The sequence below is a fragment of the Dermacentor andersoni genome, chromosome 10 (genome assembly GCF_023375885.2).
Source record: "Dermacentor andersoni chromosome 10, qqDerAnde1_hic_scaffold, whole genome shotgun sequence".
Taxonomy (NCBI): Eukaryota; Metazoa; Arthropoda; class Arachnida; order Ixodida; family Ixodidae; genus Dermacentor; species Dermacentor andersoni.
Window position 1 is genome coordinate 115,296,792 of NC_092823.1, and position 17,516 is coordinate 115,314,307.

The window sequence follows — 17,516 nt, forward strand, 5'->3', positions numbered from 1 at the left end:
AAGAAGTAGACTGGAGTGTCGAAGTAACAAAAAAATTGGACAGGAACTATCAGAGAACGGTTGGCGGTAGACCTTACCGGTAGACCTGCGGATTTATGCTGCTGGGGACACTTATGGGTTAGTCCTATCGGTTAAGCCTACTAGGCTTGTGAGTGCTGTAACACTGAAGTGATTACAGAACTGGCCTGCTTTAGAAACCACATGAAACCCTTCCGAGGACAAATATCGTAAGCTACATGGTGTCGGGACTGGCTCACCAAGCCAGCAGCTTTTGTTACATGGTCTCCAGGATCAGCCTGGTTCACTCAGTCAGACCCGAAATTTAAGAAACTGTATGGGCCCTCCATGTAAAAAGGAGACAAAGAGCCAGAAAAATGCTTCGTTGTAACATAGCCCTTCAATACTTCTCTATATGTAGAATGTATATGTCGAATGTACGTAGTCATCTATGTGTCGATTGTACGCCCACTTTTAGAGTAGATGTGGAACACCTAGAACTCTTTCACTAGAGTTAACATCGATGCTCGAGGGCGTGTGCAGTTGCGAGTGGTCCGTTTCATCACAGGTAATTATGACTATTTCAAAACGTCATTCAAAATAAGAAATAGATTAGGATGTGCCCTTCTCGAAGACATGCGCAAATATTTATGTTTCCCTTTGTTCTATGAAATATTTCATAGTTTAATAGACTTTCAAAAAGAAAACTGCATGCTGGAGCCTGCGTACATATCTGCCTGTACTAATCATACATTAAAGTTGCGCGAGTTTGCTACATTCATTTTCCCCACATACAGTATAACGATAGAATAAGCACCCTCATGAAACTGCCTCCGCTTGTGCTTCATAGTTTTATTTCATGTCAGCCTAGGCACAGCTCGAACTTATTGCCTATGTTTCTTTTCTTTTTCCTGGTCATCTTGACATATATCTCTTTCTGACTCTTCGTTGCCTTTTATTATTTTTAAACCACATTCAGAGTTGTTTTCTGTAGGCAATTCCGTATGACGTGTTACCAATCTGCGCTTTTTATGTATTTGTATTTCTTTGCATTTGAATGCTATCGTCCCCCGTAGACTAATGCCCCACATGGGTGATGTATGTATTGTAAGTAAATACTTTAATACTAAGATGCATTAAATTATTATAGTTATACACTGAATTTCCCTTGTATTCTTCTCTTTATTCCCTACACTTTCATACGAAGAGATGCGATGACCATATTCTCTACAACAAAGACTTCGCACAAGGTATGTTTCCAATATATGTATGTATTTCTTTTCCTTGCATTATTAATTATTTAGCTTTATTTTTCATGTGTCATTTCGTTTTTTCGACGTTTACGTCAAACTCTATACAACCTAGCCGCTTTGGAAAACTTCTTTCTTCGATTTTGAAGTGCATCCTGTTGTCCTGAAAATAAAGCAAGCAGACACAATATCAGAGAACCATTGCTTTTATTGAAAGCAACAATCAAGATGCCAGTGTGATAGGTATTATAGCAATGATTGTTTTTTTTTCTTGGAAAATTCCAGCAATGCTCAAGATACATGCCCGGGTCAAAGATGGGAACAGCTGTTCAGTGTTCGCAACTCATCATGTAAAGCATCAAAAGCCTCAAATTCTACCCGGCAGCCATCAGCAGCACTCTAACATTAAAGGATCTCGAGACGTCCTTTGATGCGATAGCATTTTTGTTCAAAGTAATAGTAGAGTGAAATAAAAATTGGACATTTTGGGCACTGTTGCCTTCATCAAACAAAGAGAAATCTATTTGTAAGCGAGAAGGATGAGGCGATCCCAGAGGCTCTCATTTTGGTTTCTCGCGGCCATACGAAAAAAAAACTGTGAAGCCCGAGAAAGGATAGGTCAAATTATTTTCGCTGTTTAAGAAAAATCTAGAACTATTAGGAAACAGTGAAATGAAAGTGTACTAGACTATTACTCGCCGCAGCTGGGAGCAGAATTCAGATTTTCCACATTATGCGACTTTACTAATCTGGCTACCACGGCGGTCATCCTCCCGTTTGCTTTCTGGAGCATTTGTGCCTGTGAGCAACATTAGCTCTGGAAATGTCAGCCAGTGCCACTCCCAGCCAAGGCGCTGGATGTAAACATATTTTTAATCGTGGGCCTCACGTAGTGCCCCAACTTTAGCATTCAAGTAGCCGTGGCAGTCAACCTGCCAACCGCTTTCTCGGATATTCGTGCAGTGAACAATTTGATACGAGCGACTGCCAAAAAGTGCCGCTCCCGAGGTTTTAGATCACAACTTTCTAACTGCAGGCTAGCAGAAGGTAGATAGCAGGTAAAAGTTCCCGGCGGCGCTGTGTTTGTGGTTACAAGAGCAATGTCACCATACGGTTTAGGATTTGTCGCAACGTCTCTGGCTGCAGAACCCACTGCTCTGAATGATGCACTTCACCTCATCGACACTTAAACTTTAGGAATGGGATTTTTCTTGCGACTGACGTTTTCATTCGCACTGTCAGTTATCGAACATCGAGCTCAAGACCTGGTGGCTCAAGACGCGGAAAAGCCCGAGATTTCATCACCGCGTGAAAAGAAAATGCCACATTTATTTTCAGTGCTTGTGCTGCCTTTTAGGGGTAACTGACCTAGCTTTCTTGTGCTAATTGAATGGAATTGAATTGAAGTTTATTCCAGAATAAGAAAAAAGGTTACGTGGAGGACAGGTAAAAGCTGTCAGAAAAGCTTGAGGAGCTCTGACCCCTTAGCACACGGGACAGCATAAAAGCGTGCGGATATGGGAGTATAACCTACTAAGAGGAAACACATACACGAATTATAGAACGTCGCTCGAAAAGGGGAATATAAAGCACCCAGAAAGAAAAGGGAAGTCACCGTATCACATCATTATACAAACACTAAGCTCAGTTCTTTTGGTGATACACCGGACATATCAACGTTATTTTCCTTTATTATGTGGTTTAGAAGCGGTGGGCAGCCGAAAATTTAACGTTTCTTTTCCGTAATCGGTTCTACATTTCGCGACATACCGCACTTCAGGATGGCGTACATTATAGGAAGTTTTTCTCTAGCCTTGCTAGACTTGTTATGGCATCATTATTTTCCCGTAAAGCAAGCTTTTATAAACGACATAGCTTGTAATCGTACACTGATGGAACCTGAACTATGTGGTACTTCTTAAATAAGTCTGCCGTGTGGCATCAATATGGGACTTTACAAGCTAGGCGCAAAGCTCTCTTTGCAAGACGGCAGGTTTGCTAACGTTTGCAGCTGTTATATTTGGCCATACGAGAAACGCGTAATTTAATAAAGAAGAACATAGTTATAAACGAGTATGTTATCATAGGTAGGAAAATAGTAGCAGCGGCGGCGCATAATGTTGGTTGTCCTAGGTAGGTTATTAATACAGTATTGTGCGTGACCATCCAATGTCATGTTAAGTGAAAAATACACGCCCAGTGATTTGAAGCTGTTTACCACTTCAATTTCAGAGTTATTTAACCAAATGGTGGGCAGCTGGATATGTATGTTGCGGGGCTGAAATAAAACAGCCTTCGTTTTATTAATGTTTAGTTTTAGGGAGTTCGTTTGAGCCCATGCACTAATTCCAGGCAGTGCGTTATTCACTCGAATACCTAAATCGGCGCATTATTTGCTCGAAAAGAATAAACTCGTGGCATCAGCATAACTTATATTAATGGACCGTTTCATCAATACGGACAATCTCATTCATATAAAGTATGAACAGAAATGATCCCAGGATGCTACACTGCGGGCCGCCTGTGTTTATGGATTTTATTGAGGAATTTTTTTCTTCAGTGACAACAAATTGCGTACGGTATAGCAAATAAGGCTTAATTTGTGCGCAATGCATCTTACGCCCTAGCGATCCAGTTTTTGAAGCGGAATATCATGCTTAATGAGGTGTGTAGAAAATCTACTGAAACGTCACATGCGGAATACCGCTGCGTATATATTTTACTTTCTAGGGCACATACGGTAAGGCAGCTTCGCCACCGGGAACACAAATTCTCGTCACCCGACTAGGGTGCCCTAAATACAAGGAATATAAAACTGAGCCCTTTGCTGCAATTTCAATTTTCACCAAGATTGCACTGACTTGCTCTGCTGTGGTCGTTGTTCGTAGCTTTTATGGCTATGACAATCCTTTGAATTGATAAGGAACCACCAACGCATGCATAAATTACAGGCTAAATTTAGGATTCTCCCGAACATGAGTAGATTGTAAGATAACCGCACGAATCTACAAGGGAGGATAGCTCCACGTCTCATTTTTAGGTCCAGGCACAAAATAAAAGAAGTTATCGCATGTCGCACAATAATCACAACAAAATATTTGTAATATGCTATGTCAATGCACAAACACGGGACTGCCAAAGCCAAACGAGAGCTTTAGGGGCATTGCATGGCAGGTGGAGGCATGAGAGTTTAGTAAACAAGCAAACTTGACAAGATCACAGTTTGAAGTAAAAGCAACGTCAAAAACTTTTCGCTTTTCAACATTTGAGCGAGACCATAGCTGCACCAAATAAAAAGTGTCATCCGTGCAGTGATACCCGCAGCAAAGAACTCGACAGAAATATTTTGGAGTCCTCAGACAGCAAGATACTGCGCTGCCGACAAACAATATAACAATTGCAAGGGTAACATAATCTGACTCAACAGCAGCACTGCAGTTACTGGGTCAGCATTGTGCTTATGCCGACTCCTGGTCGCTGTCGTAGGCGGTCGCCGCGACATTTACCATCATTTAGACCGACCATTGAGTCCAATTTCAGTGGTTCCCTAGTCACATTAGTGCAACTAGGAAGGATGTAACCGACCAACTCGTGTCTGATGTTTAGTTCTTGAATGCCCAGAATTCATCCGTGCCAAAAGTGTTTTATGTGAGCTGCGTAGTCCACTGTCTGAAGATATGTGGTACAACGAGAAAACCAAAGACGTCATTGCTGTATTCCGTACACCTGCCTTTCCATAGAGGTTTCTGCAAGCATGGAACTTGACTGTCCCTCTGCATTGTTTATAAGTGGGCATGACCTATATGCTTTGACTTTCGCACCACGTGGGAAAGACAACCTCCAACTATCCCTGCTGCGATGACGAGACGCTTCGGTAGCGCACTTTCTCACATTCTGCTCACAACGTGGTCAACCGCGACACAATTTTAGACAGCCACTTGTACAGACATGTTTTTTTTCTATAACGAAGGTACTTGGGCCTATGTGCATACACCATCTTTTCGTAGCCATACGCGATTTCCCTACAGAGAGCGAGCTAGATTCTTATGAACTTCACGTAGGTAGAGTGCCTCTGGTGTAAGGAGTACTTGTATAATGACATTCACCTATCATACATATCAGAGTATTTTTCACTGCGCAGTCGACGTGACCTTTGCTTTTACTTAGCACGGCTAAAGAAAGAGGTGATTGTGTGTCTAATGCCGTTAGCAGAATACATTTTTTTTTTCTTGAGCAGTGAAACTTTCTTTCTGAGCAACCCGTATGGATCTCCTTCTTACTTTTGTTCGACATGCAATTGAATGTCAACTATCTTTTTTCACGAATCTACACCCCCCTTTGAGCATTGCCACAGAATTCATTTAACTATGTCTTGCTCCTAATTACTTTTGCATCAGATTCGTAAGAATCCATAAACAACTTCTGAATATTGTTGCCTCTGAGTTGAACAGGCTAATGAAGGAATTAGTTATCCCTATAACTTTCAAGGATTAAGAATGACTGCAGCTACCGTAAAGGACAGAAATGTCCCTGGAGTGATAGCGCAGAAAAGTTATAAAATCTGCATTTCTCGACCGTACACGTAATAGTCACTTACATTCAATGATTAGTTTGCATCACAGTCAAGAAAAAAAGCGCTTGGATGCGTATACTTTCTTAATATAGCGTCATTTTTCATTGAAGTGCATTTTCCATAAATAGCTTAGAGAGATTCCAACTCCATGTTTTTTTGAGTAAACGAGAAGAAAGGGTGTTAACCGAGGGGCCTGATTTTTATTAGTCATATCATAACAAGCCAACAAACTCTGACACTAAGGACAACATGGGGGAAATCACTTGTGCTTAATGGTTAAAATTAATAATTACATTGTGAATTATAATGTAAATCATGAAATCAATGGAAACGAAAGTGGATGAAAAGCTACTTGGCGCAGGTGGGGAACGATCCCACAACCTTCGCATGGAATCGTTCCCCACCTGCGGCAAATTGTTTTTATATCCACTTTCATTTCAATTAATTTATGGTTTGTTTATTTCATTCATTAGGCCCAAGTAATTTCCCTTCTGTTGCCCTTGGTGTCAGTGTTTGTTGGCTTCTTTTTATATGTTTTATGAGTGTCACTTGCTAAATCAAATTTCTCTTACCTTGAGTGAAATTCAGAATATGCATTCGGTTTTGATATTTTTGCACTCTGCTAAGCGATTCAAGGACCAAAATATTCGTGCCGCACTGAGCTACTAGCGCAGCAAAAGTCTTTTTTTTTTTCACTTCTCCACACCTACCACGGATCGAACTAAATCTTGTGACTTTCTGGCTGAATCGACAATGGTCGAGAAAGTCGGTCAAGGATTGCCAATAAATATAATGAGGCACGATTTTTTTGCATACAGTTTTGGTTACAAGTTCTTCTCAGGACGGCAAGTAGAGTTAGAAGTTTTTATCTCACCGTAATGTACAACCACGCCAAGAATGCAATTGGTACTTTCAGGCTGTTCCTGTACTTCCCTATGTTAATGGGACACTTGTTGTTCCAGGGCTTGCCAATTTGCATGTCGGCTTTCTTAGTGCTCCCGCACATCCTGTAGGTGCTGCGATGCCAAAAGATATAGGAAAATGTTTCTGTTTGCGCCGTATTAAATTTTTAATATTATTCTCGTAATACCGTTTGGTTGGGGTTGTAAACAATTCTTGTTGCACTGCGAAAGCCATCTCGAAAAGCCAGACGAAGATAGCATTATTGCAATTGAACCTACTTTTTTTTGGCGCGAGGTACTAAGAGCTATAAAACTCATTTATACATCCATGGTCATTACAGTTTATACATCTCGCAGCCAGCTCGAAAATGTGCAAAGTCACTCAGCTAGATTCCTTGGTCGTAACTACAACAGCACTGCAATCGTAATGCACACAAAATTCTCCTTTAATGTCCCGTTGCTTATGAATTGCTTGAATATGTAGCCTTGTTTCATTGCATTATGCTGCTGCAAAGACAAATTCATTCCCTCTCTTTTATAGCCCCCCTCACTTGTATCCCCTCACCATGACCATGCACGTAATTTTTATCCCCACTTCAATTTAAAAATTCATTTCATCCGAAAAGCGGCAATAATTGAATCCATCTCCCACATACTTTCGCAAACATTATGAATGGGTGTTATTTCAAACATTATATACCCTGGGCGTTAATGATTTCAGGCAACCTTGAGTATAACTGCATATGGATTTCTTTATTTACATGGCAGAACTTTGATCTTCTTGTTGCGTTACATTTGTATTATTTTCTCCTATTATTTCATCTCTCGCATTGAGATCCTCACCAGAAAACATTCTGTGTCCTATTTATGTGCAATTATATAGTGCGGCCACCGTGACAAACCCACTCTGTAACGCCGAAAGATCACGAGAGTAAAAGAAATGAACATCAAATTATTGAAAAAGCCAACGCGCAAAATGAAAGAGCCATATAAAAAGTGAATCGCATGTTAAAGAGCTCTGGTGTCAGTGTCGAGAGACCTGTAGACGCATCGGTTTTAGCCGCATACTCACCAGGAGCCGACCGAATTCAAACAAGGCAGTTTCTTTGATCCAGATGTGATTGTGAATGCCATCTTCGCACGCCTCGTAAGATTCTGTTTGACCTCCATGCTGTAGCTCAAGATCATCGTACGGCCGACCCTGACGTTCGACAGCGTGACATCACGCAAAGTAACGACATCACTTGTCCTCCCTGCAATGGCGTTCAGAAAAAGGCCGGAAATTTCATCAGGCAGTTTGGACCGGTTGGTGCCAGTTTATTAACAGTACACTGGAGAAAAAATACTAGGTTAGGCAACGTACCAGGGTCTAAAATTGGTATCATTTACCGAGATGAGAGCGTCAGCGTAACTTATAGGGCGCATAATAAAATCACAAGCTGCGACGCGGCGGCAGACGAAAATAATCTGTACATTTCATTGATTTCTTGTGTCTGGAACTCATTTATAGCGACAACGGGAGGCTTGCACTGCTGACACCGGTCACCATTGCCGTTGACGTTGATTCCTTCAAATTCTTCTTTTTTTTTTCTCCGAGGCACACAAATTCGTTATTGCTGACTACAGTATTGCCTGTTGCAGCGCCAAAATATGTGCACAGATGCCAACACCCTCCGCGTCCCAGTGCAGCACAAAACCTTTACAGAAATTATATGGAGGGAATGTAGAGTGAATCTTGTAGACCTTTACTGTTGCCTAAGCAGCGAGTCTCAACGATGAGTGGGGCACTTTGTGGCAGAGACTCACTATCTCGGCTGTATGTTTATGTTTGCCGCAACAGTCATTTGCACCGTCAAAAGGGTACTACGAGGAAAGGTTCTGATGTTCCATTGTACTCTTTAGGATAGTGTGCGCATTTTATTTGCGTGTGCGCCTGTGTGCGTGCGTGCTTACCCTATGTTACTGGCAGTATTTCGATGCAACAAAAAAACAAGAAAAGTTGCGCGTTAGTGCCGCTGGTAGGGCGCCCTGCTGTGCACACAGTCCCGGGACGATGTGGTCGAATACAAGCGGCGCAGCTGTGCGAAGTTATTTGCAAGTGCGAAGCTGTGCAAACAAGTATTTGGCCAACATTTTTTTTCATTAAATATATGGAGCAAATTTGAAAGGTACGCCCCTCAATGGTCGTCTATTTCATCCTCCGCATGTTTAGCCAATTTTCTTACGTAATGCGTAATGTGTTTACATAATGAAACCGCTGAATAACATACTCGCCTGTTATCGACGCTGTGTGCTTCAGAAACACCTGTGCGCTGACGATGTGTAAAGTTATTTTATCTTGGATACCCACGACGGGAGGACGGCTAAGAAGCATGTCCGCACGTTGATTATGATGATAACTTTCATGTATATACCCACAATGAAGGATTGGCACGGAAACTTTCGGTGCATATTGTGTCAACAACATAGCTTTGAGATGATCGCCGTGTGCTGATAATGATTTTAACTTTCATATTATGATACATTCCCACAAGGAATAGTTCGTCAAGAAGCGTGCCCGTGTGTTGGTTATGATGACAACGATGATGATTTCCATACAATGTGACTTGCCCACAACAGGGTACTACTGGTCAAGATTCCACCGGCACATTGAACATAAATCAGAAATAAATGAACAAACAGAAGCTTATGTAAGGTTTGTTACAGTGCATAGCATGGCTACGCAGAGCACATTCGCGTGCCAGTGGCCGTTACCCCAATGACGCAGAAATGAAAGGGGCCAATTTAAAGCCTTCCATTAACCGCTTCACGAGCGCTTAGCTCCACACAGATTGCAACATGCGCATTCGATCTTCATAACTTTTTTGCTGGATGGATTTGCTTATAAAACCCCTAAGGGCCCCCGAGGGGAAACTGAGTATAAGGTGGCCTAACTACGAACGCTTAATGAAAAGGGAGAATAGACGCAGCAGTCCCTATTCCGAGCTTTTAACCATGATCCTCGAGTAAAATTAAGCCTGAATTCCTTACTCGGTCATAAAGAGCACATGTTATTTTTTTTCAGGTATTCTTCAACATGTCTCTCGTGTCGAAATATACCTGTCATTCTTTCTTTTTTATTAGTATCTTCTCTTAACGTCTCTCTTAATTTTAGGCTTTGTTTTGTCTAGTCTGCACAAGGCATCGCATGCTTGCACACGTGCAGGTTTCTTTGGACAAAGAATACAAAGCATTGAAATCTTGAAAGCACAAAGGTATCAACTTAAGTCTGTATATTGCAAGCACTTTATCACACCAGGTAACTTCTTGCTCAAACGAAATGTTGTATATACCACAGACAGCACTCAGAGGAAACTTTGAATGGCAAAAGCATTCAATTTTGCTGGCGCAATCCGTGCTCAATCACAGCGTCCACTTTGCCGGTGAAATAAACTGTACTTTGCATTATATTTGTACATGACATAATTAAAGCACTTAATCTCTCGCCCTAATATTCCTTCCAGCCTTGCATAAAGTTACACATAGTGTAGATCAGATACACATGTTAGCGATAGGCTCAGCCTCCTCCTTGACTTAAAGAAGCGTACGAGTCTGTTTTGGTGCGTGCGTGCGCGCGTGCGCGTGCGTGCGTGCGTGTGTGTGTGTGTGTGCGCGTGCGTGCGTGCGTGTGTGTGTGCGCGTGCGTGCGTGCGTGTGTGCGTGTGTGTGTGTGTGTGTGTGTGTGTGTGTGTGTGTGTGCGTGTGTGTGTGTGTGTGTGTGTGTGTGTGTGTGTGTGTGTGTGTGTGTGTGTGTGTGTGTGCGTGCGTGCGTGTGTGTGTGTGTGTGTGTGTGTGTGTGTGTGTGTGTGTGTGTGTTGTGTCTGTATTTGCCCAAAAGCACGCTCCACACAAACAAAAAATATCTCAAAAGTAACCATAAAGTGTATAGAATAAGAAGTAAATTATAATTTAGAAACGCACCTGGACACGCAGTTATCTTTGGGCGTTGAAGGTACGCCGACGTCAGATGCAGCAAACCAAACACCAGAGTCACCTTCTGCATCGCAGCCATGTTCCCGCTCCTTTCGACAGGTCACTTGTGGCCTTCAATGTTCGCGAATCTCCAGAACAGTCTTCAGTTTCGGATTATCGTACCGAGCATCTGCGGTGAAGCTGTTGATAGGAAAGATGCCAACTTCACTCGAGCCGCTCTCTCTACGTATGGTGCATGACACTATAGTCTAGGGTCACGTGTGAGATAAACCCCCATGTGCCAGTTTATCTGTCATTCACACCAACCGCTTTTATTCCGTTCTACTTCAGGTCACGGCATGGGCTGCCCCAAAAGCAGACGGTTTTCATACTTATTCGTTTCAGAAAACGAGCTCCCGGTGACGTATGCGATGCGCTTCTGTCTTCGCGCCTGGGACACCCCCATTCCTTGTCATAAGAAACCGACCGGTGTGGTTACTATGAAAGAACGAAGATGGAAAATATGGAAAGTTCAACAAATCGGTACGTATACATGATAAAATTAGACGGACAGCGGTCTGTTTTTTGTTGTCAGTGGATTTTCCGTGCTGTACCATTTACGACTAAGAGTCCAGCAGTGACGCACACTCCTTAATATTGCGCGTTCTATAGCCTCAATCTATGCACATTTGTGAGCTATGCCGAACTAGCGAGAATCGCGTATATACAGTAGGGACGAGGCATCAGACGGGCAGGTTCATCTTGCACATATGCAGCGCTGCTGTGACAGTTATGTCACGTACCGCGCAAGAGTGACAGACTGTAACTAACGATGTGTGTGCCGTGTTAAGTGCTCTCTATCTCTTCTCCCCATCTTTCATCCCCCCCATCCCGCTCCCATGTGTAGGGTAGCAAACCGGTTAAGCTCAACTGGTTAACCTCCCTGCCTTCCTTCTCCACTTTTTTCCTTCCTTTCTTTCACAGGTATCGGGGAGTATCGCCTGGACACGAACGCACCCAGGAACGAGTATGTGGAATGACGGAAACTCTATTACAAATCCAACAAACTACCGCAAAAAATGCGTCCAGTAATTTTCGCCTGGTGCGGAGAACACACGACCAGCCTCACCGGAAGGTTCATCAAATATGACGGGCTGGCTAAGCTGCGAAGACAACAGCAAATCTGTTTAAAAGCGCGTGCACCTCGGGTCATCGACCTTGTGTGCACGGTTTTCTTATTGCAAACAAAACTGACGTCAAGAAAAGTCTATTACAGCTGCTAAACTTGAAGCTAAATTGGAATTGAATTCCAATTTCGTCTATGATAGACTACGCAGCAGCGCTTCGAAAACTGGCTGAAGATTGCGGTTTTAGTAGCAACGGATCCACTGTTATCGCACGGGATGACGATGAGAAGATTTGTCTGCAGCAGCCGGGAACAAGCAGTCCAGTATTGAATACTCGCCCGAACAGAGTACAATATAAACTTCGCAACAACCTACAGCATGGACATAAGAGGCTATGGCATGTTAAAGCTGCGGGAAATTGGAACACTCAATGGTAGAAACCATGCGGAGGACGCATCTGCTAATTCAATGCAAGCGAAACAGCCACCGTCGACAGAACATGCGATCTGCTACCCCAGCGACGGTGTAAGCACCCAGCATTAAAGCTTCACTGCTGATTTACGACCGTTGCGGGCATGCGGCGTTCAACATGTAGTGCATACAGGCTTATACTTAAGCAAAGCAGGCTCGAAAATTATTATCTCCCACTTCTCAGGAGCTGGATTTTCAAACACCTCTCGAGCATTGGGCGCCGTTAAAACCGACACTCCAAAGCAAAGTCTATTAATGGGAGCCCGCGGATGAAGCTGAAACCCGCAGAACCGAAATATAATGTCACGTGTTAATCTAACCCCTGTACGGAGCCAGTGCATTCTCAGGGCACAATGATTCATCAAGGCGTCAAAGAGGTAAGTCAAGTTGGTAAAGATTCAATATTTTAAAACGTATCAGTGTACGAAGCACGGATATTTGAGGAACGAAAACAAACGGCACAAAGGGTCTTTGTGTTGTACTTTTCGTTCAAGTTGTGTCCGTGTATTGTAAGCCCAGCCCATGAAACAATGGTTCTTACAGCGAGGCTGTCTCTGCTTCTTCTTTCGACTTTCCCACTGCTGCTGCTATCTGGCAACCGCGTCGCGTCTTGGTTCAGAGCATGTCTATACATGTCAGCAGAATGGCAGAAAGTAAAGTCGACGCGAGAAACTCGTTTGTACCATTGCACTACGTTGAATGCGGCCAATATCCTGTGGAGCTCGCTGGGCGTAGCCGCATTAGCCTCTTGACAGCTTTCATTTTTCCGCGACCCCCGCAAAAGCATGGCAAACATTGCAGCGCTTGCCCTGCATCCAACGTGCAAGTCCAGAGAGAAGCTCGATACAATAACAGAAGGGTGGGGGGGGGGGGAAGAGTAGGTAGGGAATGGGTAGAGTCGATGCAGTCGAGCATCAAGTGAATAACAGCCTTGTCACTATTCGCTCGCAGCTCCCATACAATGGGGGGGGGGGGGGGGGGGGGGATGACGTGAGAAGGCAAAGAAACGCTACTGTTATTGTCACGACAGCTGGTTGCGGGCAAATGAGATAAACTTAAGTTCAAGGTGCGATACGTTTCTGCTATTTCTGAAAAACAACCACCATGTAAATTTGCCAAGTGGATAACTTACGCAAGGCGTGCAGGAGCAAAGCCGCAATTAAGCGCACCGTATGGCCTACACGACACTACGGAAGCGGTTGCACGTCCAATTAACACTTCTGTGCCCGCAGCTGTAGCTTTGTGGCTATGGCATTGCTCGAGGTCGCGTGTTCAATCCCGAACCGCGACAGCCGCATTTCCACGAGGGCGAAATGCGGCTGAAATGAAGGAAACACCTCTGCCTCTGTGTTCTGTGTACTACGCAGACAATCAGCAGTGGAACACGTAAGGTAACGTGTAACATAAACTCGCCACTCTCGTGTTGGACTAACAGTGGAAGGAATTAGACCTGCGCCGTCAACATCACCTCTAATTATCGTCAATCAACGCGAACAGTACAGAAAGAAAGCTTCGATTACATCGATTCCCACAGTGCGTGGAATCCACGTATTCTTTTTTCGATCCCAAAATGATACTTTTGCACTATAAGTTCTCAAGGAACGGCGCAGCTTCTTGTGATATTGGTTCATGTTAATTTTAGTTGGGACATCTGCACATACTCTAAGTTTTGTCATTGGATTTGCAAAATACAAATACTGAACATTCTACCATGCTGCACTATTGCCTCTCTGTCACATTTATGCGAGCTCAAAGTTCTTCTGAGGGCGCTCTTCCGTTGGGAAACTCACAGTGGGCATCCTGTGTTGATATATATTCTCGCAAGCCCTGCAAAGCAGAATGACATTACAGTGCCTATCCATGTCAGGCGGACATGGAGTCAACGCCGCTTCCAGAAGATGTTCACTAAAGCAACGGATCTACGCAAGGTGCAAGCTGCTGTTGACAGCAAACTCCATCCTAATCAGTATAGTTCTGCTTGCTCAAAAGCCGGTAGCAAGCTAGGCCTGCAATGTTTAACTCAAGGCAAAGCGCCAAAGGATTGTAACCATCCGTACCTTACCTGTGACCTGCGGCGAGAAAATCACAACAGACCAAAAAAGTACGATTAGACGGAAAACAGCACCGTTGTTGGGAAATATCACCGTGCTCAGCATAAAGTGCTTCCTCGGTGTAGCAAGCTTCATATTCAGTATTGGTCTCCAGCCGTTCCACAGTGTAACCGATGCTGCGCGATAGGACAATAGACTGCGTCCAATTGTTCACAGCGCTCTTTGCGTATTGTTCTTTTTTTTTTCTCGCAGACAGAGCTTTGCACAAGAGTAGTGCAAATCCATAAATACACTAATAAAAAGCCATCGTGCTCGTCGAAAGATGGCTCTTTCCTGGCTTCGACGAGGGTGCATTCTCACAAAAGGCTTCACGCGAGCTGCTCTATGTCCTTCTTTCCAATGAACGCAAGCACAAACGGCAGCCTTTACAGATTTTGCAGCATGACAGCCTTTGCTACACAATATAGGATGACGTGGTATGTGCTACGGGACTTACATCAGTGACATCAGAGAATGGTTATAGAATTGTTATAGAGGTTAACAATAGAGAATAGATATAGAAGAAAAATAATCGACTCTAGAACTGCTCGCTTTGGGGCAAACGTTGCTTAACCGCAGTGATTAAACGGCAACACGGCAAAGCAGTCCTTGCTACATGAACTTGATCGCAGTAGGGAATGCAAAATAGCAGCAGATCTCTGTGGCGCATAAAGTCATCGCCTGTTATATTATTAATCGGTTTCAACTAGAAGGGGCCAATACAATTATCTGCAAGATACGCCACTCCATTTCTTTTCCTTACTATTATAGCAATGAAGTCGAGAACAACTGTCATGTATCTCTGAGTGTTCAAAGATACTCTACAGAACAAAACATTGGCAAATAAATTACTAAGACTGCAAAAGCGTGTAAGCATGCCCTTGCTATACATAAAGTACTTAGATGCTATATAAAAGATGTGTTCACAATAAGTGCAGGCAAAAATTTTGTGAAATTTTAAACACGGGACAGAAACTCAACACAAACCTTGCACGGAAGCTTCAGTAACATTAGCAATATATCTAAAACATTCTAGCATGTCGAAGCAACAAGTACTAGGAAATTTCCCTGCAAGTACTTCCAGGTTTTGAAGGACACCTACGCCGAAAGCTACGCAACCGTTGATCTGGCGTTCGTAAATTAGTCTTCGAAACACTTTTCCCTGAGCAGCTTGAATTTGCTGCTTCACTGTGGTGGCTCTATTTGAAGAAATCTAACCTCCTAGAATCCGTACAGCATAGGTCCATCGTTTCGCTTTTCAAAAGTACGATTACCAATACAGAACTTAACAGAAATAAAGCTACGATGCTGAAGCCATCGACTTTATATCGCACGTGAGTGCCCCTTTCAGCAATGCATTTACCGTGTCTGGCTTTCACCTTTACGTGTCTGTGTCCGTCGTTCACTATGACGCAAATCACATATTTACCTCATCTTCGCACAAACGGAAGCGGCAACACGTTCAGTTTCAGCTGCTTTCCCAAGTGCCACCTGCCTGTGAAATGACCTCGCCGGTTTCATTAGCCGGATTCTGATACTAACAATTTCCGAAAAGATATCACCACTTGAGTCGCGCTATGACATTAATTCTATTTACTCTCCCTTGCCATTTTTGTTTGTTTCTTTGTTTGTTGCTTGGTTGGTTTAGATTTATATGCATTTTACACTCTTCATTTTAATCACCGCTGTTGTCATCGCTGTTTCAAGGTTAGTTTCAAACTTTTCCCTCTTTCTTTTATGAATCTTCATGTAGCGCTTCGGCAAGTTTCCTTTTGTCACCTACACCTTTACCTAGCATAGGCGGATTTATGCCTACATTATTGATAAGCTTTGTGTACGTTTCTATAGTCAAAGTTTTTGCATTGCCATAATATTGTTCTCTAGCCCCACTTACCCTATTCCTGAAATAGCAACTGGGAAAATATTTGGAATATATAAATACACTGATTTTCACTGGTTGCCGCAAGATGCTGGCTTTCTGCAACAATTGTCTGTCTTTTATTCGTTCACACAATCATGGTCGCTCTTGCAAGTGTGTTTTCACATTGTTCGCTGCTCTTTATTTTATTCTTTATTTTATTTTGGCCGTCCTGTTCCCAGCATAACAGACTCACAACGTTTAAGATCTCTTAAGGTTGTTAATCTAGTTGTGCAATAAATAAATCATTATTTAATTGTCAGAGATCAATAACGAGCGTCACGTTCAGCGGTAAAACTATTTTTCCTTACAACAGCTTTTTCTTCCCACCTTCGTTGCCACGAAAAACAACCATGGACGTTCTTTTGTAGCTAAGTTTGTCAAACGTAGCTTCATTGACATTTCTTCCACGGCGTTCACATCTTAGTCTCATGTATGTTATAAGTCGTTCTCCTATTTCTCGACTTTGACATCAAACTCCATGCCCCCCAGTGTTTTCCCGTTGTTCTGTCCTTCAACTTTGATGTAGATGCTGTTTCCCTGAAAGAAATAAGCAAACAAAAATAGGCTAGTGAATAACCTTGCTTACCAGAAGACCTAGAAGCAGCCCCAGTGGTGTGAATTCTGCTGATAAGGCTGTGCTCAAATATACTAACCGTTGTCATCAACAAAGCCATGTAAGTATGCGTAATAAAAAAAGTTCATCCCATATGTTCCTACTCAGAGTTTCAGACCTCAACAGACTCAAATTACGTTCACCACGGACATTACGTGAACGGAGACATCATTATGGGAGCGACCTTATTAATCCAGAAAAGCAGCGGTTGAGAAACACTGCTTCCAACTTTAAATAGCCGCTCCCTAACACTAGCTGATCTCAAAGGTCATGCTTTGGCTGACTGCATGCACCGAAAGCGACTGCCGAGCCAGAAACAGGTCACAGACTCCATTTTTTTTTAAATCACCCGTTTTGGGCGCTGTAAAACTCTGTCATATTGTCGAATTCTCCTTCTTGTAAGCTGCGATTGGCCCACGCGGCTGTCACGGGGCTCTCTGATTGGCTCGAAGCGCCGCCAATGAAGGGGTGTACGGTAGCGCGATTAAAAGACGGGACAAAATAAGACACACAGGGACACACACAGCGCTAACTTCCAACAATGTTTGTTATCGAAAACCAGGTCGTACTTATAAACTCAGCCAACATGAGTCACCGCCAGGTGAACAGATAAACAATCAG

The 17,516-nt window shown here is 43.2% G+C and overlaps 1 protein-coding gene across 2 annotated transcripts; it reads right to left on the reverse strand.

Annotated features, from left to right (window-relative positions):
- Positions 1-1,247: 1,247 nt before the first annotated feature.
- LOC126544778 (uncharacterized) lies at positions 1,248-14,491 on the reverse strand. Of its 2 annotated transcripts, none has more exons than XM_050192251.3 (5): positions 14,334-14,491; positions 10,683-10,874; positions 7,795-7,975; positions 6,695-6,836; positions 1,248-1,410 (listed from the first exon to the last, which is right to left on the reverse strand). In XM_050192251.3, exons 2-5 carry the CDS (start codon positions 10,771-10,773, stop codon positions 1,318-1,320), a joined length of 507 nt encoding a protein of 168 aa, XP_050048208.1. In that variant the 5' UTR covers positions 10,774-10,874; positions 14,334-14,491; the 3' UTR covers positions 1,248-1,317. The 2 variants fall into 2 exon arrangements, with proteins under 2 accessions (XP_050048208.1, XP_054917087.1); XM_055061112.2 differs by having other exon boundaries at positions 14,329-14,491.
- Between the last annotated feature and the right edge of the window lie 3,025 nt (positions 14,492-17,516).

Coding starts and splice junctions, on each gene's coding strand:
- LOC126544778 (XM_050192251.3), bottom strand. CDS start 10,773: ATGGCTGCGATGCAGAAGGTGACTCTGGTGTTTGGTTTGCTGCATCTG. Junction 7,976..10,682: donor AAAGATAACTGCGTGTCCAG/GTGCGTTTCTAA, acceptor ACGCCATTGCAG/GGAGGACAAGTGATGTCGTT. Junction 1,411..6,694: donor TGGCGTGGTTGTACATTACG/GTGAGATAAAAA, acceptor CTTTATTTTCAG/GACAACAGGATGCACTTCAA.